This window comes from Gymnoscopelus braueri, assembly GCF_963280865.1.
Source record: "Gymnoscopelus braueri genome assembly, chromosome: 9".
NCBI lineage: Eukaryota > Metazoa > Chordata > Actinopteri > Myctophiformes > Myctophidae > Gymnoscopelus > Gymnoscopelus braueri.
In genome coordinates this window covers 37,611,535-37,624,500 of record NC_137610.1, presented here as the reverse complement: position 1 = coordinate 37,624,500, position 12,966 = coordinate 37,611,535, and the positions used below count along the sequence as shown (strand labels likewise).

The 12,966-nt window shown below is 43.9% G+C and overlaps 2 protein-coding genes across 3 annotated transcripts in view; both read left to right on the top strand.

Moving 5' to 3' along the window:
* tango6 (transport and golgi organization 6 homolog) overlaps positions 1-1,245 on the top strand; it is a 29,929-nt gene extending 28,684 nt beyond the window's left edge. For both annotated transcript variants that reach the window (XM_080437679.1, XM_080437678.1), the window contains one exon: positions 772-1,245. In XM_080437679.1, coding sequence (XP_080293805.1) covers positions 772-948 — 177 coding nt within the window. In that variant the 3' untranslated portion in view covers positions 949-1,245. The remainder of the gene's footprint in view (positions 1-771) is intronic.
* Positions 1,246-9,943: 8,698 nt separating this feature from the next.
* has3 (hyaluronan synthase 3) overlaps positions 9,944-12,966 on the top strand; it is a 13,096-nt gene continuing 10,073 nt past the window's right edge. Inside the window, exon 1 of the mRNA XM_080438700.1 lies at positions 9,944-10,157. Coding sequence (XP_080294826.1) covers positions 10,155-10,157 — 3 coding nt within the window. The 5' untranslated portion in view covers positions 9,944-10,154. The remainder of the gene's footprint in view (positions 10,158-12,966) is intronic.

The following is a 12,966-nucleotide window of genomic DNA, read 5'->3' as shown; positions in this document are numbered from 1 at the left end:
ATGATGATAGGGGGGGTGGGAAGACAATTGAAACACAATATCACTCATATTTGGTGACCCATTTCTGGTCCTGACTGAGACTTGAGTGTGACTTAGCTCTTCAGTAGCCAGTGATGTCATAATGAGTTGATCAGTGGCTGGAAGGTGGCCTTTCCCAGCCCAGTCCAGGGCCTGTCATTAGGCTAACAGCTGGACAGGTGTACCACCACACCAGCTGCAAACATCTAATGACACTCATGATATGAGAACAGACAGCCTGGGGAGACATGCCCTTAGCCTAGACTTGAAACAAAGTGCAGTTGAGTGGGCCTAAGTTGTAATGAGGAGTGAGAAAGCACTGGGCTAATCTATACGTAGTTGTACTAGTCGCCCAACCGTGTCACATGGCGTCAAGTTCTTCAGTTGAAAATGTTCATCCAGTGACATAGTTGTTCGACAAAGTTGAAGTTGAAGAGCATAGGCTAGGACAGACAAATTCAGGACTTAAAGCAGAAGGAGAACAGGTTTTCACAGTTGATCAGTCTCAGACCAGAAAAGAGCTACAGAGCTAAACCATAAGGACTCGGATACTATCTCCTATTTCCTTCAGTCTTAAGCCCAATTTCCTTTCCCCCCAATTTCACTCCCTTTGGTGTGTCCAGTCCAGTCCTTTGACTAGGACTGGACTAGGGTGGACAGGGGAGTAACCATTTTAGACCTCTGCAACCACGCTGTCATGATGATGTTAGATGTTAGAAACTATCTAATTACACACCGGTCTTTCTCCTTCAGGTTCTTAGTGATGTTCTGTTGGACCTATACCGAGCGCTGAAGTGGGTGGTGCGGTCGGACCGCGATGACGTCACAGTGCTCCACGCTCAGCTGGCATTGGAGGAGCTTGATGATATCATGAAGAAGTTCATCTTCCCCCAGCAGAAGTTGGAGAAGAAAATTGTGGTTCTGCCATAGAGAACAAATGGAGCATCGCTGTAGTTCAGGCAGGCACAGAAGTTGAGCTGGTCTCAAGGTCACACACCCTCCGCTCTCATACACTCACGTTCCTAAAGGTTCAACTACGTGGTCTATTTAAACAGACAGTGAACAAACTCCCTCCACAGCCTCCTCCTGTAGTAACATGTAGCTCTTCTATGTCAGCCTGCCATTCAATGCAGGTTGTATTGTACCATTACCATGTTCTTTTAATATCTGAGAATCTTTAGATTATGCACTGAGGAGTTCATATGTCTATTATAAGTTCCATGTAACAACTGTGTATCTTTAGGCTCTGCTGCGGGGGGGGGGGGGGGGGGGTTATGATTTCAGAGTCGGTCATGCTTGCACAGATTGTTCCAAATATGATACGAAATATGCAATATCATTGCAATAAATGGTTTTAATCTCGACGAGTGTCTTACTGTTGCATCTATTAGTTATTTTTACTAGTTTGCCTGAGAACAATAAGACAAGACGGGGCCCAATAATGACGTAGCTCCCATGTGGATATTGGACTTAATGTGGTCAGCCTGTGATTTTAATTGTCAGTTGCTGTACGTATCTGGCATATCTATGACATATAACTCCAAACTCCAAATTTGGCCAAGGTTTCAGCCTGATCTGAGCCCCATTTACTTCCATTATAAAATCTAAGTTAAGTATTAAAAATCACACCCTGTGTGAAGTGGGCGGTGTCTTGCTAGCTAATCACAATACTGAATGGAGTCAACCAATCATGTACAAAAGATAAATACATTTATTGAAACACTCTTTATGATGGACGAAACCATAACTTGAAAAAAACCAATTTTTGGTTTTTTTCAAGTTATGGTTGCTTATATAGGGCTATGCACATGTGTCATGTGACACTGGCCAATCACAGTCCTGAATAGACTGTGATTGGCCAATCACAGCGCAGGATAATTCTACTAATTTCCTGGGCCCAGATCACAGTGCAGGAAAATGTACATTTTTCCAAATCTCACTTATAGGGGCGGTTTCACCGCCCAAAAAGATAAAACGTATGTGAAAGAAATTGTCTATGTAATGGTCCAGCTAGACCCTGGACCATTACATATACCCATATACCCTCTTATAGATGGCTAGCCTCCTACAGAGCCACACAAAATTAATGTATGTGTGTAAAAAAACGCTTGTGCATGTGTGAAAATTCACACGAGTACAGAGTGGGCTTATGTGACACTTCCAGTCACATCTTTTGTTCTAACTCATCCCTCTTGAGAGAACAGAAGCAGCCCACCATTGAGTGATATGTTAACTGTGTATGAGGCACGACCCTCTATACACACACACACAAAAAAAGGCTGTCTCCCTCGTTCCCATGTGTGAACATAAGGAGGCAAACAGTAAGGATTTCATCGGTGTTTGCAGTCTAGACGTCTCCCCCTTCACTGGGTCAAGGTGTCACTGTGGCCCAAGGGCATAAACGGCACGGTCTTCCATCACAATGGCAGATTTAGACCTCTCTTGGGGCACCATCACTAAACTTTCCATCTGTTAAATCGCACCTTTGTTTAACCGGGGGCCTGTTTCACGAAGGCAGAACAAAATAATCCTGGATTTAAGCTAAATCCAGGTTTGACAAAGTCTGCTCAGTACAGCCTGGTTTATTCCGTTCCACCAACGCCAAGCCAGGCTGAGAAGGAGCGACTTTGTCGAGCCAGACTTTGTCAAGCCAGGCTGAATGCGCGTTCACGTCTTCCCCAGTAGACCATGAGGTCGAGCACAGATTTACTGATCCTGAAATGGAGAAGAAGCACTTACGAGGAAATAAGCTTCTAAAAGAAATACTGCTACTGTAATAAAAGAGAGAATACTCGCAATAGTAGATAGACTGAATGTTTAAAGTACCCCCAAAGTACCCGCTCAATAGCCTATTGTACTTACTGTACACGCACACATCCATTTGTGTCTACATGTTCATAAATAAATCCAAACGAACAAAAGTAATCCAATAACTCCTCAGGATAGATCGATATTCTTTCCATAGTCCAGGAAATAATCTGACTGGAGCTAATCCACAACTCGGCAGCGAAAATTCAAATCTCACTGGTATAATGACTCATTAATTGATATTCCTGTGCGTATTCTCTAGTGATTGTGGCATGCAGTTATTTATTCCACAAATAGGCCTAGGCCTAGCAAAATAGATCAGCCATAAGCAGTAAACTATGGTCTATCATAGTCTGACTTCACAAATAATTAGTATAAAAAATTATAATGGTCACAATGTTTGATAGCATTTTTTTTTATTCTTCAAAAGGTTTTTTTAATGGCCGATCTACAAGCTCACAAGCTGTCATGTCTCATGATGAGGTTGTACAGCGTATATATTTTCATTATTTGATGTATAATGAAGTAGGCTTAATGGCAAAGTGTACCTATATGATGTTTTAAAGGAGGAGTTCACCCAAAACATCACTTATTTTCAATTGCACACCCTATGAAGCCTTGAATCCATGGATTCTTTTTTGTTTTTGTCGCATTCCTAAGCTAATAATTTGATTCCCGTCTCATACCGGCTAATGTATCCGGTAGGAGACACAAAGTAGATTATTTGTGTCTCCTACCGGAAATACACACGGTCATCAAATTATTGTCTTAGGAATGCCACATAAACAAAAATAAAACCATGAAATCAAGGCTTCATGGGGTGTGTATTTGATAGGAAATAAGTATTTTTTTGGGTGAACTCCTCCTTTAATGCAGACTAATAACAATAAGGCAACATAAACACATAAGAATTGAATAAGTGTGGAAAAACTCATTGGTTTGTGATCAGATTGACTGCTTAATGAACAGTAAAGGCATTATGATTAGTTAACCTGGCTGTTAGCGGTCTGGACCAGGCTAACTTCACAGCAAAATGTCCATGGCAACTAATGTGGCATTGCTTTCATGAAACCGATTCATGGCTGATTCTGGATAAATTAATCCAGGATAGCTGATAAATCCTGGTTTATTCCCCAATCTAGGTTTCGTGAAACAGGCCCCTGGTTGGTTTAGCGTTTCTCTCCAAACAACAATCACACATAATGCAGAGATCTTCGTAACAGTACCAACCAGCCATGGTTAAGAAATATCCAAATCATCAGTAATTACTATTTTATACTTTGTCGCACAACAGTGTCATGCAAAACTAATGAAAATAGCCCCTTGTAGATCGTCTATTTCACACACACACAAAATAAATCAAGAACGTTTTTGACATTTCTTGAAACTTTTCGCCTGCGTGCCCAAAATAGGGATCGATTATGAATTAGTTATTAAATTATCACTTATCGATTTATAATCGATTAAATCGATTAGTTCAATTAACTGTTGCACCCCTACAGTACGTGATGTGAACTTTGGCGTCACCTGAGTGTGTGCATTTCTGCCTGCATGATATTTTGACATATAACTCCAAACTCCAAATTTGGCCAAGGTTTCAGCCTGATCTGAGCCCCATTTACTTCCATTATAAAATCTAAGTTAAGTATTAAAAAGATAAAACATATGTGAAAGAAATTGTCTATGTAATGGTCCAGCTAGACCCTGGACCATTACATATACCCATATACCCTCTTATAGATGGCTAGCCTCCTACAGAGCCACACAAAAATAATGTATGTGTGTAAAAAAAACGCTTGTGCATGTGTGAAAATTCACACGAGTACAGAGTGGGCTTATGTGACACTTCCAGTCACACCTTTTGTTCTAACTCATCCCTCTTGAGAGAACAGAACAATCACACATAATGCAGAGATCTTCGTAACAGTACCAACCAGCCATGGTTAAGAAATATCCAAATCATCAGTAACTAGAAAAAGTGCTCCTCGGAGCACAGGTCTCCGCCAGGTCAGGTACGTTATTGTGGCCTCCTGGTGGCGCTATAATAGGCCAATGTGAAAAGGGTGCCATTTATTCTTAGGTCTTTCACGGCAGTCAGACACTGCATTCATGATTTGAGGCATTTTGTTCCAAAAATGTGTTTTGCTAAATTAGACCTGCTGGTGGCGCTATAACAGGCCAATGTGAAAAGGGTGGCATTTCTTCCTCGGCCTAGTGGGAATGTGCGTGTGAAAATTCACGGAAATCGCAAGCTGCGTGCATAGTTTGAGGCTTTTTGTTCAAAACGGACCAAACCTGCAAACTTTGGAAGCCAACCATAGGCAATGAGGATGGAATATGGGAAATCGGACAGATTTGTGTTGATCACATGACTATAGAGATACTGTGTACCGATTTGCATGACGTTTGGATAAAATCTGTAGGAGTAATGTAAAAAAAAAGGGTTTTGCACAAATCGGCCTCCTGGTGGCGCTATAACAGGCCCATGTGAAAACATTGGGGCAGAGGTTCTGAATTGGCATCCAGGGAGTGTGTGTGCACAGTTTCGGAGCGACCGGGCCAACGGTGCCAGAGATTAGCTGCTAACACACAGACAGGACACACGGACGGACGGACGGACAGGGGCGAAAACATACTCTCTCGCCATGCCTTTCGGCCTGGCGGAGACAATTACTATTTTATACTTTGTCGCACAACAGTGTCATGCAAAACTAATGAAAATAGCCCCTTGTAGATCGTCTATTTCACACACACAAAATAAATCAAGAACGTTTTTGACATTTCTTGAAACTTTTCGCCTGCGTGCCCAAAATAGGGATCGATTATGAATTAGTTATTATTAAATTATCGCTTATCGATTTATAATTGATTAAATCGATTAGTTCAATTAACTGTTGCACCCCTACAGTACGTGATGTGAACTTTGGCGTCACCTGAGTGTGTGCATTTCTGCCTGCATGATATTTTGACATCTCACTAAATCCTAAATTGCAGTCATAGCAGAGGTGCACTTTCAAGTGGTTATCTCATTCATTCTTGAAGTGAATTGGATCTACTACAACAACTCAAAACATTCCTTTTATGGTGTTTTTTGGTGTCCAAAGCTTTCAGTTGCCATGGGCAATTCTTTAAATGCACAACATTTTGTCGAGGACTAAACGCCTTATTTGGAAACATAGCAAAGCACAATAGCTCTCAAGTAATTGAACCGTGGAAATACTGTGCTCCATACTGTTATTACTTTGGCTCAGAAATTATACTAACTGAAGCTTGTGTCCAGATTGTCAGTATTTTTTTATAGCTGGCTATACTGTAGATGAACTACTTTTATTGTACATAGTCTTGTGTGCACCAATTTCTAGGTCCCTAAGGAATGTGGTGAAATTAAGGTCAAAAGATGGAACAATAGGCTGTTACAATATGTACACTATTGAGGAGTATTATTGTTACGTGATACAGTATATAGATGCAATGTCCTCTGGTGTTTGTTATTTATGTTTTATACATATAGCCTGGAGTAATATGTAAACAAGAAGAATGTTGGATCCCCTAGGGACCTGAAGTTCCTACTGTAGTAGCACAGCATTTCAACAGTCTTGACAACCAGGATAGACTTAATGCTGTGAGCTTGCAGTGTGCTAATTATTGTCAAGGTCAAGATGCTATTTGTGCCTCCAGGCAAGGACATATTTTATATGAGTATTAGTTGAGAAATTATTAATGTTAGCATTATTTGTCCCCTGAGTAGTTTTTGTTTTTTTATGTGATGTTTGAACAAATTGTTGTCCCCTAAGCACATTGGGTTATGTTTGTTGCTAGGTTCTACTTGATTTAACCTTTGCTTTTTGCCATTAAATACACACATGCACACGCACACGCACGCGCACACACACACACACACACACACACACACACACACACACACACACACACACACACACACACACACACACACACACACACACACACACACACACACACACACACACACACACTGTCACATAAAGGCACAGCTGAACATTAATGGAATAGAGCAGAGAATAAAGGGATCAGCATTTTTGTCAAGGTGCCCCTCTTGTGGAACAATTAATTCATACACTCAAAGTTAAAGCCTTACTTTGTAATCATGTGTACTAGCCTGTGTAATTGCCAGTCTTGTTACGAACATTGACATGAGCATGTTGTTCATCCTTGGCCTATGTTTTTACAATCTCAATATTCTGGAATCAAGAAGCTGCAGCATACTCACCTGTTATTTATTGTTATGAGTATAGTATCTTTATGTATAACTATGGTCTGATCCCTGCTGTCTCCAGAAAACTACACTACAAATTTGAATCACAATACTTTTTCTGGCAACATTTCTGACATTACTTGAAACTGAATAGCAGTTTCTATGGCAGTGATTTTCAAACTTGACCTCGAAACCCACATTTGCTAAATAGGGTTACTTTATTCGCAAGTTAATTGCAAATGCAATTTATATCCTATATTGAAATTGGCTAATGGGTTGGGGGCGGGCGGGCCAGCTGGCGGGCCATCGCAACATCACTATGACTCAGACATAACCCTTTCACTATGACTCGGACATAACCATTAGTTCTAATCTTGCCATCAGCCAGAGGATAGATTGCATTACTGCTGCTGGAAGGCTTGTCAAATGGTACAGTGGCTGCAGATTGTTTTGCCACACATACAAAGTATTCACACAAGGAACAAAAGTATGGACTAAAGCCCCAGTAGTCCCAGTCCACATTGGCCTTGTGGTTAGAGTGTCCGGACTGAGAGTGGGAGGTCAGTCAATCCCTGGCAGAGTCATACCAAACTAAAGATGACACCCAATGCCTCCTTGGCACTCAGCACTCAGGCAAGTCCCTGTGACATACTAGTGTCATGTCCAGGGGGTTTATTTGTACATGAAGCTGCCTCGTGCTACCGAAACAGGAGATAGGCTCCTGACTTATGGGCCACATGGCTCTGGAACTGTTGGTTCCCAAGGCTACTTACTTACTTACTTAAAGCTCCAGTCCCTCTGCCAATGCCATGAGAAAGCTATTATTGTAATTATGGCTTTGCCATGGTTCACAGCCAGACAGCTGGAACGATAGAGATGAAGAGAAAAAGCAAAAGAGGGAGAGAAAGGGCACTAATGTATGTTTGTAAATGAGAGGCAGTGAACTTCTTTGTTGAGAGTATGCACTAGCCTAGCGTGTGTGTGTGTGTGTGTGTGTGTGTGTGTGTGTGTGTGTGTGTGTGTGTGTGTGTGTGTGTGTGTGTGTGTGTGTGTGTGTGTGTGTGTGTGTGTGTGTGTGTGTGTGTGTGTGTGTGTGTGTGTGTGTGCGTGCGTGCGTGCGTGCGTGCGCGCGCTGCGCGCGTCCAGTATACTTCCTTGTACGACAAACAGCTAAAATAGGTGGAAATAGCAGATCCACTAGTCCACTGTAGATAATATAATATCTACAGTGGATCAGTGGATCCGCTATTTCCACGTATTTTGACAATTTTCACCATAATGACTTGCCCAAAATAGGGACGCCAGCTTGAAAAGTGGTTAAAGTGGTCTTGTTCATGTAAGTGACAAGCATGTGAGACCACACAGAGGTAAAGGCCCGAACAAATAAGCTCTTAACAAATATAACCATTGGATGTGGAGGTCTGCAGCGTTTGGAGTGCATGGTTGAGTGAGAAGAGAATTGGAATGTTGTACTGAATGGGCATGGGTGCATTAATCACAAACAAATGTATACAGCAACTCAAATAGGTCGAAGATCGGAGGGAAACTGCTTCCAGATTATAGCGTTTATAGCTCACTAGCAGCCAATCAGGTGTAAGCCACCATCCGCATGCCCCGCCCCAACTCTGTCTGCAAATCACCTGCAACAGCTAAAACAGAGCAGCCAAAAAGCAATAGGACTCTGGGGGAGGCATGACAGTCTTGATTAGTGTAACAACAGTTTACATTTTGTCATGAAAGCATTGTCCCTGGTATTTCGATGTTATTATGTGATTGAAGTGAAATGTGTGGTGTTTTGCTTCAGCCATCGATTATCAGAGGCTTACTGCAGTTTTCTCAGCCCTTCAGGCTGTGTCTGTGGAACCTGCAAGCTGTCAGCAGTGTGGGGCACAGGAGAGCGCAGAGCAGAGAGGAGGGGAATGGAATAGGGAGGGTGGATGGATAAATAAGCCTATAAAGGATGCTTTGAGTAAGGCGCAGTGGAGGAGAGGAGAGGAGAGGGGGGCTCTGCTAAAACAGTCCTGAGTCTTGTTGGAGGCTGCTGGCTGCACTGCAGCGGGACAGCAAGCTATAGCTAGGGCAGCCAGGGAGGAGGAGGGGGGTAGAGGACAGGCAAGGAGGAGAGAGGAGAGGGGTATAGGAGGTGGGAAAAGGGTCCTGGTGTAGAGTGGAGGAGAAACAAATTGGTGTGAGTCTGCCAGGCGACACACCAAAGTCACCCAGCCAGGACAGAGTGAGACAGAGTGAGAGAGAGGAGAGAAAGTGCCACCTCCTGGGCAGCACTGCAAAGAGATGCAGATAGACACTGGCACTGCAGCACAGGGCACAGAAAGGAGGAGCAGACAGAACAGGAGGAAGAGCACTTGGAGGCCGAGGATGAAATCGAGGCGGGCGGGAGGAGACTGAGGGGTGGCCGAGACAGAGATTTGGCCTTCGACCTTCATCCTCTTTTCTTTTCTTATCTTTTTTTTTGGCCCGGGGCTCGGCGGCCCGGTCCAGCCCGTTGGGAGCTAGGGAGCCCAGAGCCGGCATGGACTCCACAGCTGAGGGGACCGATCCACAGACAACCCAAGGCAGGGACCGGAACATCTGCCCGGCTCCACTCTCCCATGTACAGGTCTGCTACAGCATCAGTAGCTGGCTGAGGACGACAGGTTGAAGGGTGGGGAGGGGAGGGGGGGGGTACATACATGCCCTCGGACAGCCCCGGGAGATAGAGGGACTAGACAGAGGGAGAGAGGGAGGAGAGAAGAGAAGGAGCAAGTGGGGGCAGGCAGTCGAGTCAGAGGAGTGGAGGAGCAGGGGGGAAGGAGGAGGGTGGGTAGTTGGTTCAGCCGCCGTCGCTGAATCTGCAGACCGAGGGATCTCCTGAATTAAGCAAGCAAGCCGGAATAAAGATGTAGTGTGAGAGGGAGGGAGGGGAATGGCAGAACAAGGACTGCGCTGTGCTGTGGAGTGGAGTGGAGTGGGTCGGACGCCAGGTTGACGGACGGACACACAGCTGGACAGACTGACAGAGGGACAGAAGGACGGACCCACGGACGGAGATCTGGGGGACTCCTGAGGGGGAGACGGAGGGCTCCACAGGATCAGGATGGTAAGGACAATACTACATATCTCTTAAACAAAGATGATGAGGTGTGTGTGTGTGTGTGTGTGTGTGTGTGTGTGTGTGTGTGTGTGTGTGTGTGTGTGTGTGTGTGTGTGTGTGTGTGTGTGTGTGTGTGTGTGTGTGTGTGTGTGTGTGTGTGTGTGTGTGTGTGTGTGTGTGTGTGTGGGGGTGTGTGTGTGTGTGTGTCAGAGAAAGAAAATGGAAAGTTATAAAATCAATTACTGAAAAAACAAGGCTAAGAAAAGTCAGGAAAATGTGGGACAGAGAGCTAGTGTGCCCGTTTGTGTATGTGGCAAGTGTGAATAGAATGTGAGGTGAAGAAAATATTTTTTGTCCCTGCCTGAAACAGAACCTGTGTGTGTAGGTGAGAATTCGTCTGCTAATTACTTTAAAGCAGAAGGCTAAGGTAGGAGCTCTGCAACAGCCATTCTTTCTTTTTTTTACTTTAAAATAGCTAAGATAAAGGCGTGGGATTTGGGTGTAAACAAGTTACATGTATTAGTAATGATTAAAAGAAGAGAAAGGTATTAATTTGTGCATACACATGTATTTATGCCAGTGGGTATCCATTTTTGTCTGCGTCTTTGTGTGTGTGTGTGTGTGTGTGTGTGTGTGTGTGTGTGTGTGTGTGTGTGTGTGTGTGTGTGTGTGTGTGTGTGTGTGTGTGTGTGTGTGTGTGTGTGTGTGTGTGTGTGTGTGTTTGTGTGTGTGTGCGCGCATGTGCACGCCTTCTGGCATGTGCTCCACGTGGTCGTTTTTTTTTATTTCCTCAAGGCAGGCAGACACTGACCGTTAGCAGACAGCAACACCTCCGAATTCCTTTTGATGATGGCTTGTGGCATCGCCAAAGAAAACGTCAGCCTGTTTGACTTTCCATGGCATCTCTGCCATGGCTCCAAGCTGGCCCCTGGCTGGGCTGGTCTAGTCTGGTGGCCTTTTGTACAAGGGTTTATTGTGATCTGACAGACTAACATCACACCTCGAGGAAGGCAGGTCCTTCATTCATACCTTGATCAGGAGGCAGTGAGGTGTGTATACTGTAGATGGAAATACATTGCAGTTCTTTTATGGTTAAATACTGCTGTTGTACAGTATAGGCTGGTGCTCAGCAATGGCTGATTTCAGTTAGCCTCACGTAGCCAGACTATATCACTGCCAGGGCTTCTTTTTTTTTTTGCACTGGCAGATTCGCCTGGTCCCAGGCTAGATTTCAGTCCCAGAAGCTGTCAAATAATTTATATCAGAAGGGCTTTCTTTTAAATTTAGTAATATATACTGTATATATACTGTATATCATTATTGTAAAAATGTTGAAGGATCCTTCAATGCACCCTCTGTGGCTCCCTTCACTTATACTGTAAGTGCTTAAACTGGAATTTTCCCAGCTGCATCACTTCCTACAAATATGTAATGAGGTCTGTAAAAGAGTATATTGTTGTAACTATACCCATGAATTGAGGCAATAAGGGAGCCCTCTTGTGGCAAATTCTTAGATCTGTTTCATGCTACAAATTCACTTCACTCATCTAAATGTGCCATGTCATCGCCTTAATTTAGTCAGACGTTGATCCCTATCATAGAACAACAGTACAGTGTAAAGTAAGAGTTATGGCCAGGTATATACATTTCTGAGGATGTTATCTTCAGAAATAAAGCTGATTCTGATACAGTATAATGTTGGTGTCCCAGCTTGTGAGAGTGGAGCTTGACCACTACTGACAAGAGCAGCTCGTTTCGTTTTAAACAGTCAGAGTAACAGAGGATTTCTGCTCCATTGACTTTGACTGAGAAACCTGCCATCTCTGCAGCTCTCCTGGGCTTTGACTCTGAGTCATCTCATTGAACACATCATGACTCACATTAGCGCAGCCAGAGAGGCTGTTGGGAGATGAATGATGACTCGATCACAGTTTCGAGTGGTAGCGGAGCGGTATACTATGGTCATAAAGAACCTTACCTTCTCTTCACCTGTTCACTCGTCTGCCATTTCCTACACTTTCATCCTTTGCTCATTCTTTACCTCCTCCTCTTGCTCCCCATCACTCCACCTCTCCCTACCTCCCTTACTTCTCATAACTTTGTCGTCCTCCCATACTCCCTCCCTTCCTTTCAAACCTCTAATATGTCTCCACCTGTATTTCTCCTGCCCTCTCATTCTCCTTGCACCTTTCTCCCCTAACATCTCTGTCTTCTCTTCACATCTTCCCTTCCACCCCTTTCTTGCTTTTGTCTCTCTCTTTTCTCTCTCCCAGCTTCCACCATCCCCATCTCCTATCCCTCCCACCCAGTTACCCTCCTCTCCTGGCTGGTGCAAAAGTCCCTTGTCCCACAGCCAAATTGTTCATTCAGCCTGCCGTGCAGCAACCATCTCCCCACAGCCTCACCTGAGCTCAGAGCCCTTCAGTCAGCTGATCTGGAGGAAGGCACCCCACCTGAGACAGCTAATCTACAGATACACCTGGGAACTGCGTCCTCTGGTTTGAGGATGAAATCATTTGTAACCCTGAATGCTTACCTGCAATGGAGCCACGTGGGATAGACTGCCTTTTCCTTCTGCTTGGATTATAAACTGGATGTTTTAAACTGAAACATGGCTTGGAGTGATTGGCCATGGTATTGTCTTACATGGCTGTTTGTGAAATGCTGACTTGGTTCTCCCGGATTGATATCCTAACCAACATCAGGATAATGTGTGAATGGACTACACATGATATTGATATTGTGGACTGATTGTGAGCTGCCACATAGCACTACCAAATTACTCTGAATATTGGTACTGGTAGTTTATAAAAAA